General features: G+C 37.4%; 1 protein-coding gene across 24 annotated transcripts in view; it reads right to left on the bottom strand.

Annotated features, from left to right (window-relative positions):
- The window catches only part of ncam1b (neural cell adhesion molecule 1b), a 117,198-nt gene extending 105,247 nt beyond the window's left edge, over window positions 1–11,951 (bottom strand). For 8 of the 24 annotated variants that reach the window (XM_048160129.1, XM_048160136.1, XM_048160131.1 and 5 more), the window contains exon 1: window positions 11,565–11,936. In XM_048160129.1, coding sequence (XP_048016086.1) covers window positions 11,565–11,616 — 52 coding nt within the window. In that variant the 5' untranslated portion in view covers window positions 11,617–11,936. Of the gene's footprint in view, window positions 1–11,564 lie in introns of all 24 variants that reach the window. The other 16 variants (XM_048160139.1, XM_048160140.1, XM_048160143.1 and 13 more) reach the window with 5 other exon arrangements.
- Between the last annotated feature and the right edge of the window lie 5,755 nt (window positions 11,952–17,706).

The following is a 17,706-nucleotide window of genomic DNA, read 5'->3' as shown; positions in this document are numbered from 1 at the left end:
CTGGTCAAAAAAAAAACATGGACAAAACAGCCACTCTTTGTAAACTTTGTTCGATGTGAATGCCGTATGCTCTAATATGACCAGTCATTCCATCATCACCTGGGTGTTGATGGTGCACAAGCACAGGTGAGACCGAAACACTCAGTGCTAATTCGGACAGGCACAAAACAATAACGAATGCTCCTGGCAGGGATCGACAATAAGGACTGAAAGATGCTCGGGACATTTGATGGAACTGACAATGTCCCGATCAGGCCAGTGTTGCGTCGTCACAGAAGTTCTGTGCATGCTTTTAAAGGTCCCGTTCTTCGTGATTCCATGTTTCAAACTTTAGTTAGTGTGTATTGTTGTTAGAGTATAAATAAAATCTGTAAAATTTTAAAGCTCAAAGTTCAATGCCAAGCGAGATATTTTATTTAACAGAAGTTGCCTACATCGAACGGCCAGTTTGGACTACATCCCTCTACTTCCTTCTTTAATGACGTCACTAAAACAGTTTTTTGACTAACCTCCGCCCACAGGAATACACAAGAGTTGCGTTTGTAGAGTGTGTTTGTCGCCATGTCGTCGAAACGCTGTTATTTTCATCCCGCAGTCCAATCACCGGGTCTGATTCCGGCTCAAATTGATAGGGTAAAATTAAAGACATGTTTACAATAACACTGAGCGCGTGCATCTCCACGTTATGTTAAGAGGCGTGACCTTTCCGGGCAAGATGCGCTAAGCTGCTGTCAAATCACAACACAGGAACCTCTGGCACAATCAGAACTCGTTACGTATTTCTGAAGGAGGGACTTCATAGAACAAGGAAGTCATCAGCCCGTTTTTATGACAGTGGAAACAGCGGTATACAGATAAGTAAATTATGTGAAAAATACTGTGTTTTTTTACACGCGAAACATGAACACATGTTATATTGCACACTATAAACACAATCAAAGCTTCAAAAAAACACGAAAAACGGGACCTTTAAGACTTTCCAATTTAATCATTCAAGCGCAAGAAGACATGAAAGAGAACTTGTGCACATTGTGTGAGAACTGTGAGAAGTTTTGTGTGAGCACACTTATGACATAAAGCTTCGTTTACTGAAATCATGTGACTTTCATGCTCCGAACCACTGGTTCGAAACAAAAGATTCGTAAAGTTTCAAAGCTTCATGAAGCAGTGTTTTGAAATCGCCCCATCACTAGATATTGTTGAATAAAGTCGTTATTTTGTTTTTTTGGTGCACAAAAAGTATTCTCGTCGCTTCATAACATTAAAGTCCCACTGAAGTGTCTTGGAACGTGCAGCATTATTCAATGTGTTGACGTAATTTCAACTGAAACAGTAAGACAGGGCGGGACATTTCGTACAGCTCTGTCCCTTTTTTAAAATAGCCAATAGTGTTTTGTTTATACCACAATGTTTTGTACCGTTAAACTCAGTAAAACCTCAGTTTCCTTCTAATCTCTAGAAATCAAAGGTTTCTCCTAATGCCCTCTATTTCACTTTAAAATACAGCATTCTGTGCAGAATTCAAATGGGTCCGATACTTTCTGTGGTCTGAGCTGACTCTCTTTTCGCAGATATGATCCTCTCTGTGCTCTCTTATCTCTAACGCGAAAACGAACTTCATTCACGTCAATAGAAAGTATATTTACACTCTCTGAATCGTTCCCTATTCTCTATATAGTGCACAAAGTGCCATTCACCATGTAGAAACTAGTAAATGTGTGAACAAATGACCGATTTCAGCCTCAGCTTCAGCATCTGTTTATAGTGTAGGAGGAGGCGGGACTTCAGATTCTAGAGAGCATTTGATTGGACAGAAGATTTGATAAGAAGCTGAAGCGTGATGTGATGTCATGAAAATCCGTGATCCATTTTAGTGAAAGTGAGAGACTATAAGTTTTAAATGGTTACATCTCCTTAATGCAAATTTTGTCATTGTTTTGGAACACACCGGTTTATTCATAACCTTAAGGCTAACATATTCATACTAAAAGCTAAAAAAACTGCAGACCTCACTGAGTAATTTTATACTTGTAATTTGTTTTAATTTCTTATTTTGCATATGACAGTAGTCCTTTTTTGCCTAAACATCGCACATACCGAACCATACCAAAACCTTGATTGTCCAGATCTATTAATTTTCAAAAAGAAGTATTCAAAATTAAATTGCATGTAAAAAAAAAATGCAATTCATGGCCTGAATACAGCTCTTATGAGCATGTTAAATTAAAATTAATTTTGAGTGTTTTATTATTTTAGAAAAAAAAAAAAACACTTTACACTTTTTCTTAATATTTATAAAAAAAAAAAAAAACTTTTTATGCCAAGTCAAAGGCATGTGGTTTGACTAAAAAAAAAAAAAATGTCATCCAACAGAAAGCAGAAAAATGCAGGGGAAAAAAAAAAAATCATGATACAATACAACAGGACCAATGACCCTGGATTGTGCGGATGTATTAATGTATTAATAAAAGTATAGAGCTCCGAACATCACGTGACCCATTCTATTTACACCACCATGCTGGCAGGCAGGGACAGTCGGGAGCGAATATGAAATGAATGGCAGCAGAGGCAACAGAGTTCACTGCGAACTTTAATTAAAAAAAACATAGACTTGTACATAGCAAAACTTAATAGATTAAACATAACAGATCCCTATAATGTCCCCGGGGTGCTTTTAACATGTATCGATAAAGGAACAGATAGCTTTTCTGACCTGCAGGATCCTGATATCTACAACTAGCTCATCAACTTTCCCTCGTCCTACTCCAGAGACTCTTTAAAAGCCTACAAAAGCCTGAAGAGGTACAAATGGACATAATCTAATTTTGTAATTAAAATTCAACTTTAGAGTCTGCTGGCTAATACCCGTTTCGATGTCATTGGCGACCCTAAAACTATGATACAAACCGAACCATGAGTAATTTGAACCGTTACACCCCAATTCAAAAAGAAAACAGATACTTTAAATTGCAATCATATTTAACAAAACCAATGTTTTTAATTTTGATCAAACAAATGCAGCAAAAAACATCTTATTGATCCCAAACTTTTGAACAGTAGTAGCGCATATCTTTATGGACAAATTTGGATGCAGAATCATTTATTTCCTAATCGTGCATTTCAGAGCATTGCCTTTCTGTCAGTGGTATTAATCCATAACACTCTGACTGAAACACCTCGGTGTTGAAGGATTTCGTAGACCAAAACTGAGAGCTTGACAGTAATTGTTTGCCAGTGTTCAGGCCAACACTGTTAGACCATGTCCATAACAAATGTGCGTTTGACAGAGACTACATTTCAACAACCTCTTACTGAATAAAAACAACAGCCACTTAAGCAACCTATTTTTATTTAATTTTTTTATTTTTTTGCAAACCTATAGGGCAATGACAGCACATAGAAAAACAGAAGTCATAAATAATATTAATTACAGGTGATGTGTTAAGGTAAAGGGCTGGTCTCATTAAGCAAGAATATGCTGCTGTTCCTCCAGCATTCTGCAGGCCTAAATCTGCCAGCTTTACTCATAATCAAAGGTGAGGCCAAGCAGAAGAGCTACATCCCAGGGAGCCATTTAGTCAAACAGGACATCCCACAAAACTCAGGTCTCATTCCCAGACATTTCCATTTACTACTGGCCATGCAACTCCCATCCAACATCACCGTCAGAAGCACATCCATCACAAACACTAGTTCATTTAATAAAGCCATCATACTGTATAACACAGTTATAACACAGTAATGTGTCATAAAACATCTGCTGCACCTCTCTGGGAAATGATCATAGAAATTTTAAACCATCTACTGGGACACAACATGTCACACAACACGATAAGCTTGTGACCTCTGTTGTACAGAACAATCACGGCTGAAGGCTTTACGGTTTCAATGATTCAGTTGCACATATGGGGAGGCCCTACACGAATTCACCACAAACCAAATGGTGTAGAAACGCTGAATGTAACATGCTTTTGCCCCTGAAGGCCTTCCCGGATTATCCAGCTTAGTGACATATGCTATCGCTACACCGGTTGAACCTTGAAATAGAAACAGGCCACCAAGAATGACCTCTTGGGGAAAAAATGGTTAGGCAGTTTTATGACTACAGGAAGACACAACATGCCAAGATAATAACACATATTATGATATGGTACAACAAAGATCAATGAACCTTGATTGTCCAGATATATTTAAAAATCCTACAAAAGCCTGGAGGGGTACAAATGGACACAATATAATTTTGTGATGAATATTCAACTTGTGTCTGCCAGCTAAAACTTGCTTCGTTGTCATTGGAAGTGAAATGTGATGTCAGGTAACGTAATCGACCTTGTTTGTAGGTAGCCAGCATAGCTATATCATTGTAAGTACAGTAGACATCATAAATGTCATGAAATCTTAACCCGTTTATTCCCAAATTTTTCCCAGACATGAAAATATCCAAATGAGGTGTCATTAGTTGCCCCTTAAAATTATAATTATTTTGGAAAAGTGTGTGAATAATTGTTTTATGTTCAGTCACAATTGTGACCAGTTGGATAATGTGTATACTGAAAATTCTTATAAAGCCATATCAGCCCAGTTATTTAAAGGTGCACTAGATTATGTTTTTAAAAGATGTAATATAAGTCTAAGGTGTCCCCTGAATGTGTCTGTGAAGTTTCAGCTCAAAATACCCCATAGATTTTTTTCAATTAATTTTTTTAACTGCCTATTTTGGGGCATCATTATAAACGCGCCGATTTTATGCTGCGGCCCCTTTAAATCCCGTGCTCTCCGCCCACAGAGCTCGCGCTTGCTTTAAACAGTGTCTTAAAGTTTACTCAGCTAATATAACCCTCAAAATGGATCTTTACAAAGTGTTCGTCATGCATGCGGCATGCATGCGTCGGATTATGTGAGTATTGTATACTGTTATATTGTTTACTTCTGATTTTGAATGAGTTTGATAGTGCTCCGTGGCTAACGGCTAATGCTACACTGTTGGAGAGATTTATAAAGAATGAAGTTGTGTTTATGAATTATACAGACTGCAAGTGTTTAAAAATGAAAATAACGACGGCTCTCTTGTCTCCGTGAATACAGTAATAACCGATGGTAACTTTAACCACATTTAACAGTACATTAGCAACATGCTAATGAAACATTTAGAAAGACAGTTTACAAATATCACTAAAAATATCATGTTATCATGGATCATGTCAGTTATTATTGCTCCATCTTGCTTGCTTACCTAGTCTGATGATTTGGTTGTGCACATCCAGACGTTAATACTGGCTGCCCTTGTCTAATGCCTTTTATAATGTTGGAAACGTGGGCTGGCATATGCAAATATTGGGGGCGTACATTCTGACTGTTACGTAACAGTCGGTGTTATGTTGAGATTCGCCTGTTCTTCGGAGGTCTTTTAAACAAATAAGATTTATATAAGAAGGAGGAAACAATGGAGTTTGAGACTCACTGTATGTCATTTCCATGTACTGAACTCTTGTTATTTAACTATGCCAAGATAAATTCAATTTTTAATTCGAGGGCACCTTTAACACATTTTAAACTCTTTCATGTCATTTTAGGGTTACTATTAAACATAAAAACCCTTATACAACACTTACAGAAATACTGAGATAAAAATTAATAAAAATACAATCATCTGTTGTGTTGTTGTGTTGGTTAGCACGTTTTATTGCAGTGAACCATTTCAGTCGTCTATCGGTATCCTTAGGAATATGATAAAATGATTTCCCCTTAGCTTTCCCCCGCCTGTTCTGGCATCCTGCCGCATAGCAGCTGTCCACCATGTTGAAATAGTAAGGTTTGTAAGATCTAAACAGTCTGGTTTTAAATTATTGTTCAACCACTATCGATACCAATGCCACAGCCGCTCTAGCGCTCACCTGATGGCCTGCCAAAATGGCGGAGTTATGCGTGACGTCAACCTCCGGAGCTCTATTAGAAATTACAATTAAAATGGCAGTTATAATTGGGTCAATGACTTATCTGAGCATGTTTTTAATTTCTGAATTAAAATTCATTTTGATTATCTTATCCATATTTCTTACAAAAATGTTTTTCACTGCTTATTAACATTTGAAAAACCTTTGTATGCCAAACCAAAGTCATGCAGTGTGAGTCCAGTCAAGCAGTCAAACCACATACAGAAAAATTCAGGGGAAAAAAAAAAAAATATCATTGAAAGGAACCCTGCAGACCCCCATGGCTGTGTGTCAAGGTCAGTAAGTATCTTAAAATATCACAGAATTTGACCTATAAAACAAGAAATGGTTAGTTCAGACTGTAAAATGTCATGTGGTGTGACTCCCTGAAAATAAGTAATATTTGTGGATTAACAATACCTTGAAAAATATCATTTAGAACTTCTAAAAAAAAAAAAAAAAAAAAAAAGAATAAGATATGTACACTCACATGCATTCTAAGTGCAAGGAAAATGTTATTACTTTTAGTTGATGGTCACACCACATGATGTTTTAAAAATCATTAAATTTAAACTTTTCTTGAAAATAGTCACTGAATTATGGGTTAAGGCTAAGAGCAAATGGTAAATCCAAATGCATTGCAGACACAAAATAAGTGTTCCTATGAAACATCAAATGCAGACGCACAAATCTCATCAGCGATGAGGAAACAGATTTCCACCCAGTCACAGTTTGTGCATGACAACCACTCTGCACGCATTTGTGTGGGTGTATGGTGGTAATGATCAAGGGAAATTGATCTGTCAGCACAACATCTGTCCTGTTAAATCCTATTTTCTTTAGGCCACGTCTCCTCAAATGCTGAACTGAGAATGTGAGATCAGCCCGTCGTGTTTCCGGATCAGTGGCGGCGCTGTGGGTTACATCATATTTATTGTTTTTGTCTTACTCAGGCCCTCAGAGTCAGGGCAGGCTATCTCTAGCACAGCTAATTAAAAGCCCAATAAGAGCTTAACTGCATATCAGGAGATTACATCACAAAGATGACTCATGCCCACAGCCTGGGGAAGTGCATCATGTGACCGCAGGGCTCCGCCCATCTTGTCTCTCAGATGACACTGATGAGGTCCCAGAGCATCTCCAGCAGAACAGCCTTGTGTTTTCCTCTTATCATCAAAACAATGACATAAGACAAGAGGATGCACAGCAAGCATTTCATTTGCTCATTTTGCCTAATCAAATTTCCTAAATGAGAATTAAACTTTGTGTCTAACTTACACTTTACTAAGGATTGTGATGATACCCAAAAACTGACACTTTCATCTGGCATACACACAGGCACCCAAATGAATAAATAAATAAAATACTACCCCCATTCATACTATATAGAACTTATTTTTTTAACGGTCGTGAAGTAAGTTCAAATTCAAATGTAGTACCCATTTAGTTTGTGATTTCGGACACACCTTTGGGTGTGGGCTTCTGTTTTGATCTAAACTAAACCACATATAAACCACCCAGAATATCCAACCACAACACGCTGGCACTGTGGTAGAGAGTCTTGAACTGGCAATTCTTTGGAAAATTAAAATCTATTTGTTAATTGTTACGCCAGGGTTTAAGTTAAAAAAAAAAAAAAAAAAAAATACAGGTATTCAATCTGTTTAAAAGTATAATTCAAACAAAACCAGAAATTCTGACATCATTTACTCATCCTCATGCTTTATCAAACACAACATTTTGTTCATCTTCAAAACACAAATGAAGATTTTTGTAATATTCTCGTCCTTTTTGTCCATCCACTGAAAGTCCAGACAACCAAAAATCAAAAAGTAAAAAAAAAAAAAAAAAAAAAAAAAAAAGAAAGAAAGCCATATGAATCGAGTGGTTTAATTCAAGTTTTCTGAAGAGACATGATCGCCAATGAAGTTTGTTCATGCGCATCAAGCAAACACATTGTTTACCATATTTGCTGAGCTCTATGCATGTGCACTGATCAATGTTCATGAATAAATGCCTAAATGAAATCTGTTTATCATATAAAGCAACTTTGATTAAACTGCTCAATGTGAATTACTTTTACAACGTTAATGAATTTCACATTACTTTAAGAGATTTTCCTGTTTTCTTCTATGCCATAAATTACAGTTATACATCAAACATGGACTTTCAACCAATTAAAAACAGTACATAAGGACTACAACTACTGTACTACAAAGATGTGAGTGTGCTTGACAAATGAGACAACTGTTAGTACTGACCAAGCAGCAACCTTCCGTTCTCTCTCTAGAATCCAACATGGAAGTGCGATTGACCGTTCGCAAAGACCCGCCCCCTTTAGTTACTGTTGCTAAGTCCGACAAGTCATGCCGCTCTCTCGTCACACATCATGTTCTCGCGCAGTGAAAAATACATTGCGGAGCAAAGAGGACACTGACAACTTGTCGACAGACAAGACAGAGCAGGTTTCTTTTGATATGAAACAAAGTCTCAAATTTTTTAAGAAATTTATACAATAAATACCATTTTGTGGCTCTTTAATGTGTTGTGACAGATCGCTGTAGCGCCTCAGCTCAAGCGGCTGGTGAACCGATCATCTCTTCCTACTAGTTCATTTACAGCATCAAATAAACATGAATGAACATCATAAGAAATGTTGTTTCAATCACAGAAAGACGTCAGTACACATCATTTTTCAAGTTCATGTCCACCTACGTTAATCTGTTAACTCCCCTGACTGCTTTGTTGGACAAAATGGCGGATTCAGCGTTATGATTGGTTAGATCGCCTGTCAATCAAACTCCTGGCGAAAGGTCAATTCATTGACTAGCCACTAGAGACAGGCTCCAAAAGACCCATGTTAAAAATTTACAGCAGAAAAATTTGTGTCTACAGCCTGGTACAAAAAATGGTTTTGGTCTATATAGCTATTTTTGTCCTTCATGACAACTGTTAGGGGGGGTGATTTTTTTTTATAACTCATTCATTTAAATTATATTAAGCATTACATTTCTGCATAATTAAGGGCGTGGCCACTTGAGTGACAGGTGGATTGCTGCTGCTGTCACTACCAGCCGTTTGTCTGCTGTCTGTCAGCTCCGCCCACGTCCCGCCTCTTTGCCCATTTTCAGTTATCCGGGAATTATGTGCTGCCAAGATGGCGACAGCCGGCTTGGCCCACTTTGGGCTTCAAGAATGCTCATCAGAAACCTACGGGTGACGTCACGGACACTATGTCCATAGTTTTATACAGTCTATGTTTTGTATAAACATTTGTTTCAAAATTCACATTTGAGGTTTGAAATATACAGAGCCCCTAACTAGAGGTCTACACGGAGGACCCGAGACCCGAGGACCCGGGACCCGACACGGGATCTGTACCGGTTCCCAATCTATTACTTCGGGTCCCAGGTCTGTTTAACATTGTGTGTAATACCCGAGTCGATCGGACTCAGAGAACACTCTGCCATTATCAGAGTCAGTCAGCGCTGTGCACGTGTTGTTTTGTAACTTTCAAATTGTAAAATTAGGATGAGAAAAGTATGAGCTTCTGCAGTGACGCAATGACTTTACCTTTGACAACTGGCTCTTTTATTTAGAAGGCGGGACTTATTCTGCCATACCGCACATTGCAGTTCGAATTAACCGAATTTGTTATATCTAAAATGTTTGCTCAGAGATGATAGCAAATAAGTAATGCTGAAGTCAGCAGCCATGGCACTGGACGAGCAATCATTATTATAATCCAAATGGGCAGTCAGTCTAAATTATTATGCAAGTTGACTCGAGATACAAAAAATGCAAAACTGCAAGCAAGGTCGCATTTGTCATCCATCACCGTGACAGCAAGCAGACTTTTGAAGCTGGAATAATGAGTGGATTAAGCATTTCAATTGGCAAGAGAGGAATAACATGGATGGAACTTTCTTGGCAAGGATTGTGTGCATCACAGTCAGGTACAAGGGAGAGGGCTTCTTACATTCATTTAGGCAAGACAAAAAGTTTAATTTTCGCAACTTGTTTATTGACTTGTTATAGCAATTTGCTGTGGAATATGTGCCGATCGGGTCCAGTCGGGTCTGTGTTTTCCAAGCCGGGTTCGGGTCCAGCTTTCAAAAAATTGACGGTCCGCGTCGGTTCCATGTAGTACATTTTTTATATTTCTCGGTTCTGCATGGGCCCGGGTCCAATTTTCAAAATAATAGACGGGTCCGGCCGGTTCAGTGTAGCACATTTACGGGTCTCTCCGGGTTCGGGTACGAATTTTTGGACGCGTGTAGACTTCTACCCCTAACAAGACTTGGTAAAAGTAAAAAAAAAATGTGAGATCGGAACAAAAAATGTCAACGCTTTTACGGATGAAACTTGTGTGTTCTTTGCGAGCGCCCATTTAATTTTGTTCCCCATCACCATGTCCCTTTAGGGACTCTGTAATTTATGTTGTAAAACAAAATGAGGAAGTAATGTTAACCACTGATTTTATTTCACTCATAAATACAAAACACTAATAGCCCATAGGAAATTCCAGAGGGAATCTATTATGAATTAGGGCCCATCCCAATACCCACACTTGTGGTCTTGGCCACTTGAAAGCTCGTGCATGGCAAGCCACAGGAAGAAAGTGTGCAAGACTGTCCTATGTCTGAAAAATGCCACAGCTCATTGCCTTTAACACACGCTAAATCCATTCCACACTACCTCTCGGAGCGGTATTTGAGGCTTTGCATATCCCATCATTCACCATGAACTCCTGTGGACACTTTACAGTGCAAGTTAAATTAATTATACGTTACGTATAATTATTTAGTACAATGTAAAGTGTTGCTCATAAATAAAATAAAGAATAAAACTTAACATGTCCCCAACAGTGTAATATACTAATGTGAAATTTAGCATAATTAATATAAATTAATGAATATAAGATGTATTAGTAAAATTAATAAATGCATTCATTTATAGACAAAAGCAATGTTAATTAGGCATTTATTTTTATAAAATGACTTCTGAAGAACAGTGATAACATAACTGCAATGTAGTTGGGATTCCTTGGTGCGTATGATGTAATACACAAAACAAATTAATTACATCATTTCCCGCCCAAACTCGCTGATTGGATCTTTCTCGACTCGTGCAGCAGGTGGATTGCCAAGAAATTCATCCCACAACAGTCCCATAAGGATTAAGAAAGGATCAATTTAAATCAATGCGATTCTTCCGAATCCTTCTGCTATCCTATAGACGCTTTAACACAGAGCACAAAGTACAGGACTGCTTATAATATTAGCTCAGATAATCCTGTCTTGTTAAAGGACAGGTTCCCTTCCCAAAGCCCACTGTGTATAGCCTAGCAAATTAGCTCAAAACAAACAGTCCAGTCCCTATAAGCGGTATTATAAGGATACCTGCAATAAAGTAAACAACACATTGCCTCTCACAAACTGTTACAGAAACAGATGCAACAGTGCTGATCAATGAGCACAGCAGAATTCAAACAGGTCCACAGATGCACCTGCATCACCGGCTATAAAAGTAGAATGCAAATCAGAAAAATACACAAAAGCCAAGCTATTTATTATATAACAGTTTGTATTTCGTGTACGGCTATTGCATAACACTTGAACGCGGTCTTACCTGCGCTGCCAAAGAAAAGAAGCACCAAGATTATCGCCTTGGTCGGAAACATTGCAATCCCTTTATGAAACACAGTGTGTTTACTGTTTATTATTGTCTTCCGTGCTTGAAATGAAGAATTCGTAATCCGTAAATTTATGCCTGCGAAGTTTCCACGAAGTTTTCTGGACGGGACGTGAATATGTACGAGGATTCAGACCGTTGGACTGTATTGATATTGTTGCGGTTTAAATTCGCGTGCCCATATGTCGCGCGCTGAGAATGAGAGGCAAGAGCTCGTGCACACGCGGCTTCAAGATGCACGCGAATTAATCCGCCCAATCAGCGGCGCCTCTGAGGAAAGACAACGATATCATCAAATAATGCACTGTCTGAACCCAGCCTGGAAACTAAATACGACTACAACATACACCTGGACTGCCCGGAGAAATGAATGGGAGGGGAAATCGATATACAGCCTAAACAAATATTTTCCACATAGAGTATTTCGGGTAGATTTAATAGACACGAATATTTAAAGGGATAGTTCACGCAGAAATGAATATGTTGTGTACATTTACTTTACCTCATATGTTCCTGTAGCTATAATATAAAAAAAAAGAAAATAAAAAAAAAGAAAGATATATCAGAATGTCAATTTCGGTCACATTCGCTGTTAATGTATTGAGAAATATGCAACGGGAGTGAATGGTGGCTCATTTCTTGATATTAGCTATCTCTAACAACACGAGGGAGGAAATTACGACAGTTTATTGTTATTATAATTAGAACGTAATTTTAAGACACCCTTTAGTAAGGAAAAATTTAATTTAGCAGTCATCTTTTCTCAATATGTCGAAGTAATGTGCAGGCGGCGCCCCATTTTGTCATTCTGGAAATAATGATCTCCCTCATGCATCAGTTCACTGATGTTTCCTTTATCTAGCTCTCTATATCCCACGCAGGGCTGAAGAGAAACTGCTTTTCACTGTGGCTTTAGAAATGAATCCATGGTGAACTTTCAGAGAACAAAAATCATCTTGAAGTAGAATCCAAGTAGCCAATTTAAAGCCCTGCTGGCCAAGTGTTTAGTGTGAGTGAGAACTGGCAGTAGACTTGTTAGTGTCCACATTTCATTTTATTTGCAATAATGATATTTGATTTCTCCTAAAACGTATCTGAAACACATTTTTACACATTGATGTATAGGCAGACCTAGCAAACTGTCAGTTTTAGAGTATATTACATAATTTATTGTTTATAATTTCATATTTTTATTCATATTTATTTCATATTTATAAGTTCATGATATGATATTTGCTGTTATAATTGTATATTGTATAATGTTTACACTCTAAAAATGCTGGGTTAAAAACAACCCAAGTTAGGTTAAATACGGACAAACCCAGCTGTTGGGTTAAATGTTTGCCCAACCTGCTGAGTATTTTTTTTAATTCAACTATTGATTAAAAATGACTATATGACTGGCTTAAAATGAACCCAAAATAGGTTGGAAAATTAAAAATCAGACACATAATTACTAGAGGCAACAATAATAATCAAAAGGTGAACATTTATTAATAAGCAATTTAATAAATGTTTATTATTTAATCATTATTTATTATTAATAAATGGTAATTTCCAACCTATTTTGGGTTCATTTTAGGCCAGCAGTATAGTTGAGTTAAAGGTGCAATATGTAGGATTTATGTCCGGTAGAGGTCGCTAGAGGCCTATTCAAAACAAAGGCGTAGCTTGATGACGCCAAGTTTGAGCACGTAATCTTGGGACATGTGGTCTTCACATCACAGCTGGTGCAAAAGAATAGGGATAGGCCTCGGGAAGAAATCATGTTCATGGATGCAATTATTAAAGGTGCCCTAGATTATGTTTTTAAAAGATGTAATATAAGTCTAAGGTGTCCCCTGAATGTGTCTGTGAAGTTTCAGATCAAAATACCCCATAATTTTTTTTTTATTAATTTTTTTAACTGCCTATTTTGGGGCATCATTATAAACGCACCGATTTTATGCTGCGGCCCCTTTAAATCCTGTGGTCCACGCCCACAGAGCTCGCGCTTGCCTTGAACAGTGCCTTAACAAAGTTTACACAGCTAATATAACCCTCAAAATGGATCTTTACAAAGTGTTCGTCATGCATGCGGCATGCATGCGTCGGATTATGTGAGTATTGTATACTGTTATATTGTTTACTTCTTATTTTGAATGAGTTTGATAGTGCTCCATGGCTAACGGCTAATGCTACTCTGTTGGAGAGATTTATAAAGAATGAAGTTGTGTTTATGCATTATACAGACGGCAAGTGTTTAATAATGAAATAGCGACGGCTCTCTTGTCTCCGTGAATACAGTAATAACCGATGGTAACTTTAACCACATTTAACAGTTCATTAGCAAAACATGCTAACGAAACATTTAGAAAGACAGTTTACAAATATCACTAAAAATATCATGTTATCATGGATCATGTCAGTTATTATTGCTCCATCTGCCATTTTTTGCTATTGTTCTTGCTTGCTTACCTAGTCTGATGATTTGGTTGTTCTGCTCCAGACGTTAATACTGGCTGCCCTTGTCTAATGCCTTTTATAATGTTGGAAGCGTGGGCTGGCATATGCAAATATTGGGGCGTACACCCCGACTGTTACGTAACAGTCGGTGTTATGTTGAGATTCGCCTGTTCTTCGGAGGTCTTTTAAACAAATGAGATTTATATAAAAAGGAGGAAACAATGGAGTTTGAGACTCACTGTATGTCATTTCTCTTGTTATTTAACAATGCCAAGATAAATTCAATTTTTCATTCGAGGGCACCTTTAACGTTACTGTAGTATGAAGTAGAGCAGGACCGAGTGTTGTGGGAGCTGAACGAGGCCGCTGGAGCGATTGTGCAACACAAGCCGTGAGCAGCGGGACTTTTATTATGCCGCAGTCGCCGGCGCCGCTTCTGCTTTTCCGGTCATGAGTATGAGGTAACACAGCTCTGTTTATCATATTAGATAGCCTACATTTGAGAGTGTTGAAAATGATTTTATAACGTTACTCTGTCTGTTCGATCGCCGGCTGCACACACTGCAGTAAGCTAGATCGATTTTAGAATATCCTATTAAATGCTGGATGGATTGTGTTGATAAATGGCATTTTAAAATGTATTGTATGATGGAGAAAATTCTGTATTACTGTTAATAAAAATAAAGCAGCATCTGATTATGCTATGTTAGCTACTTGACAAAATAATGTTTTTCTCTGAGGCGTGGTAAAGCATGGTACTCGCAAAAAATCAAGAAAATTAAATTTAAACAATAAGACTAAATGTGTTGAGCTATATAACAACAGTTTTATAACAACAATTTTCTGTCTATTAACATAACCAAAAAGTTGTTCCCTTGCCTATTAAGACGTGTAATATATTAAAGCGTCTTTGGTGTTTCCATGGTTTCTACAAAATAAAGCCAGAAACCGAGGGTAACGCGGGTATGACGCAATTGACAGGCGACTCCTCACACGTCCTGGAGTCTTGGTTAAAATTGCAGTTTTCTCACGATTTACAAATAGTTGGAAACATTTGGGATATTGTAAGTACTCAAGTGAACAAAATATATAACACTGGCCTAGTGGTTTTTGGATATTTTACTGCAAAAATCGTACATATTGCACCTTTAAATAAAACTACCCGGCAGGTTGGGTCAAATTTTTAATCCAACAGCTAGATTTGTCCATATTTAACCCAACTTGGGTTATTTTTAACCCAGCATTTTTTTAGAGTGTAGGCTACTCCCTTTTTTGTGACATAAAGACACCAACAAAAACTTAATGTATGGGAAAAAACAACCTGAAAGGGGCAAAGTGAAACAAAATAGTAGTTCATCATCATTATCTTGTTCTTCTTCATTTTGGCTATCATCACTATAGAATAATTTGAGTACAATTCCTGGACAATGTTACTTTGTTAGTAAAGATCTCAAAGGCTATCAGATTACCACCACGAGCAATCATGTCATTAAAAGCGGGTGTCATTGTCATTTGAGACATCTTGCATGTTATAGTAACCTTCTTTGTGTGATTTCTGTGCGATTGTTATTGTTTCTTTGTACACCACAGAATTCGATATGTGTGTCTATTTTCTGCCTCCCGAGTTTTCCTCTGCCTGAAAATAAGCTGATATTAGCCTACTGTTAGCAATAGGCTAAACATTTTCACGTAGGCTATTAGATATGCATTGGTTTTGCTATAGCATGAGTCTTTTTAGGTAACTTGAAAAATATATATTGTATTTTGAACACAAAAGCAAAATAAAAAAATATTAAAATAGTCTTGTAGTGGTTTAAAAACAATCCGTTTGAAAACTCTCTTGCGTTCCCACAGAGGAGCTGGAAAGATTTGTACAGATGGCACTAACAGCTAAGGGAAATGTGTTTCTGCCAAAGTTTTGTTTGATGAGTCCTCAAGTATATCTCACATTTAACGTTTGGGCAAGAAAATTAGTGTTGACAATAGCATTCATCACTGTCATGCTTAATATGCCTGTTCTTACAGTAATAATTTAGTTTCCTAGACCCTATGTGACAATTATTCTGAAACAAGTAGTGTATTTTTTACCCGTAGTGTATTTTCTAACATTATTAATCGTGTCATTGGCGTGGAGAGATTGGGTGAAAGCGCCGAATGATGAATTGTTTGTATCTGCTGACATCTGCTGGTCAGATCATATACTGCAAGCGCGATCCTGCTATTTGCTATTATATTTTCCTGTAGAGGGCAGGCTTGTAACGCATTTAAAATGCAGACTGAGGTCTTACTCTTATATAGAAGGTTCTGTATGTAAACATGTAAAGCATGATATTGAGTGATCCAAAAATCTGATTGGCTCCTTTACAAGAACACAAGAAGAACTGAAAGTGGGCAACAATATTGATTTTAAATCTCAACAGATTCTCACGTTCCAGATAAACAATCTGTCTTTCAGTATAATGAACAGTGAAAGTAGCCTACTTTAAAACACTTCCTCTTGGGTTGTGCTTGGCAGCATATAATAATTAATCTACTAAATGTTAATTAACTTTTAAGTTTTTTTTCTTTTTCTTTTAGGGAATGTGGTTTAAGACTTAGGCTATATTGTCATAAATCTTGTAATCCCTCAAAATAATTATGACAAGTGTCCGTGTCTATCTTTATTTTCACTCCTGGAACTTTGCCATTAATAATATAATGTATTTTCTGTTTGTTTGTCATTTGTTGCCTCCCTTTACACCCGCATCACACATATACATTAGCATTTCAGACATGTACGCAATTTATGATAATCATAATTGGAGCTACTTTTAATTGTAAACAGTTTCCAGATTCTTTGGATTTCCTGTATGTTCTGTGCACAAATATCTTGCAGTCATTTTCATTTTCAAGCTAATAAATTCCCCTGTTTGCAGAGATAAACGCCTAATGTAATGATGTTTTGCGGAGAAGAATCGCCCCACTGTGACAAATGAGAGAGAGTTGAATTACTGCCATTGAATGTAGCTGCAATACGACTGTCTAATAAAAAATGAACCAAAACAACAGAATCCATTACATGCCTCTAAATGCCTTGATTCAAAAAAGCAAATTGGAATAAACAATTTTAGTTTGATTATGGTTACTTGATTTCCCCCTCCTGAAATGAAGTCTGAAGTGTGGGCTGGTTGACAACAGAAAGTGACATAAGGGCTTGTGATTCTTAGTTTGCATTTATATGACAACAATAGACACGGTTTTCCATGACAAAAGGTTTAACGTGCACAAACGCATGTTAACAATAAATGTATTGCACCATGATAGCGTTTTTATTATAATCCAGGATGATACTGAAATGTGATGTTCTTTTAGGTCAGATATTCTCATTGGGATTAGGCCTACTCTAGCCTATAGCATTGATAGTGAATGATTTTTCCCCCGAGATGCTCGCGCATACCTCACGTTAACATGAAAGTTTCAATCGCAGACCTGAATGGCCAGGAAGCATTGCGTTTTCTTTAAAAAGATTGGATAACATCACATTACATCCGCTACTATGGCCACATCTGAGCGTATGATGATTCATTCATGAGTCGTATCAAACTTCTTCCGAGCCCAATAACGTCAATGTTCAAAGAGAATAAGCCATACTTTG

The sequence above is a fragment of the Megalobrama amblycephala genome, linkage group LG16 (genome assembly GCF_018812025.1).
Source record: "Megalobrama amblycephala isolate DHTTF-2021 linkage group LG16, ASM1881202v1, whole genome shotgun sequence".
NCBI classification, from domain to species: Eukaryota; Metazoa; Chordata; class Actinopteri; order Cypriniformes; family Xenocyprididae; genus Megalobrama; species Megalobrama amblycephala.
The sequence above is the reverse complement of the archived record's forward strand: the minus strand, read 5'-3'. Positions and strand labels throughout refer to the sequence as shown.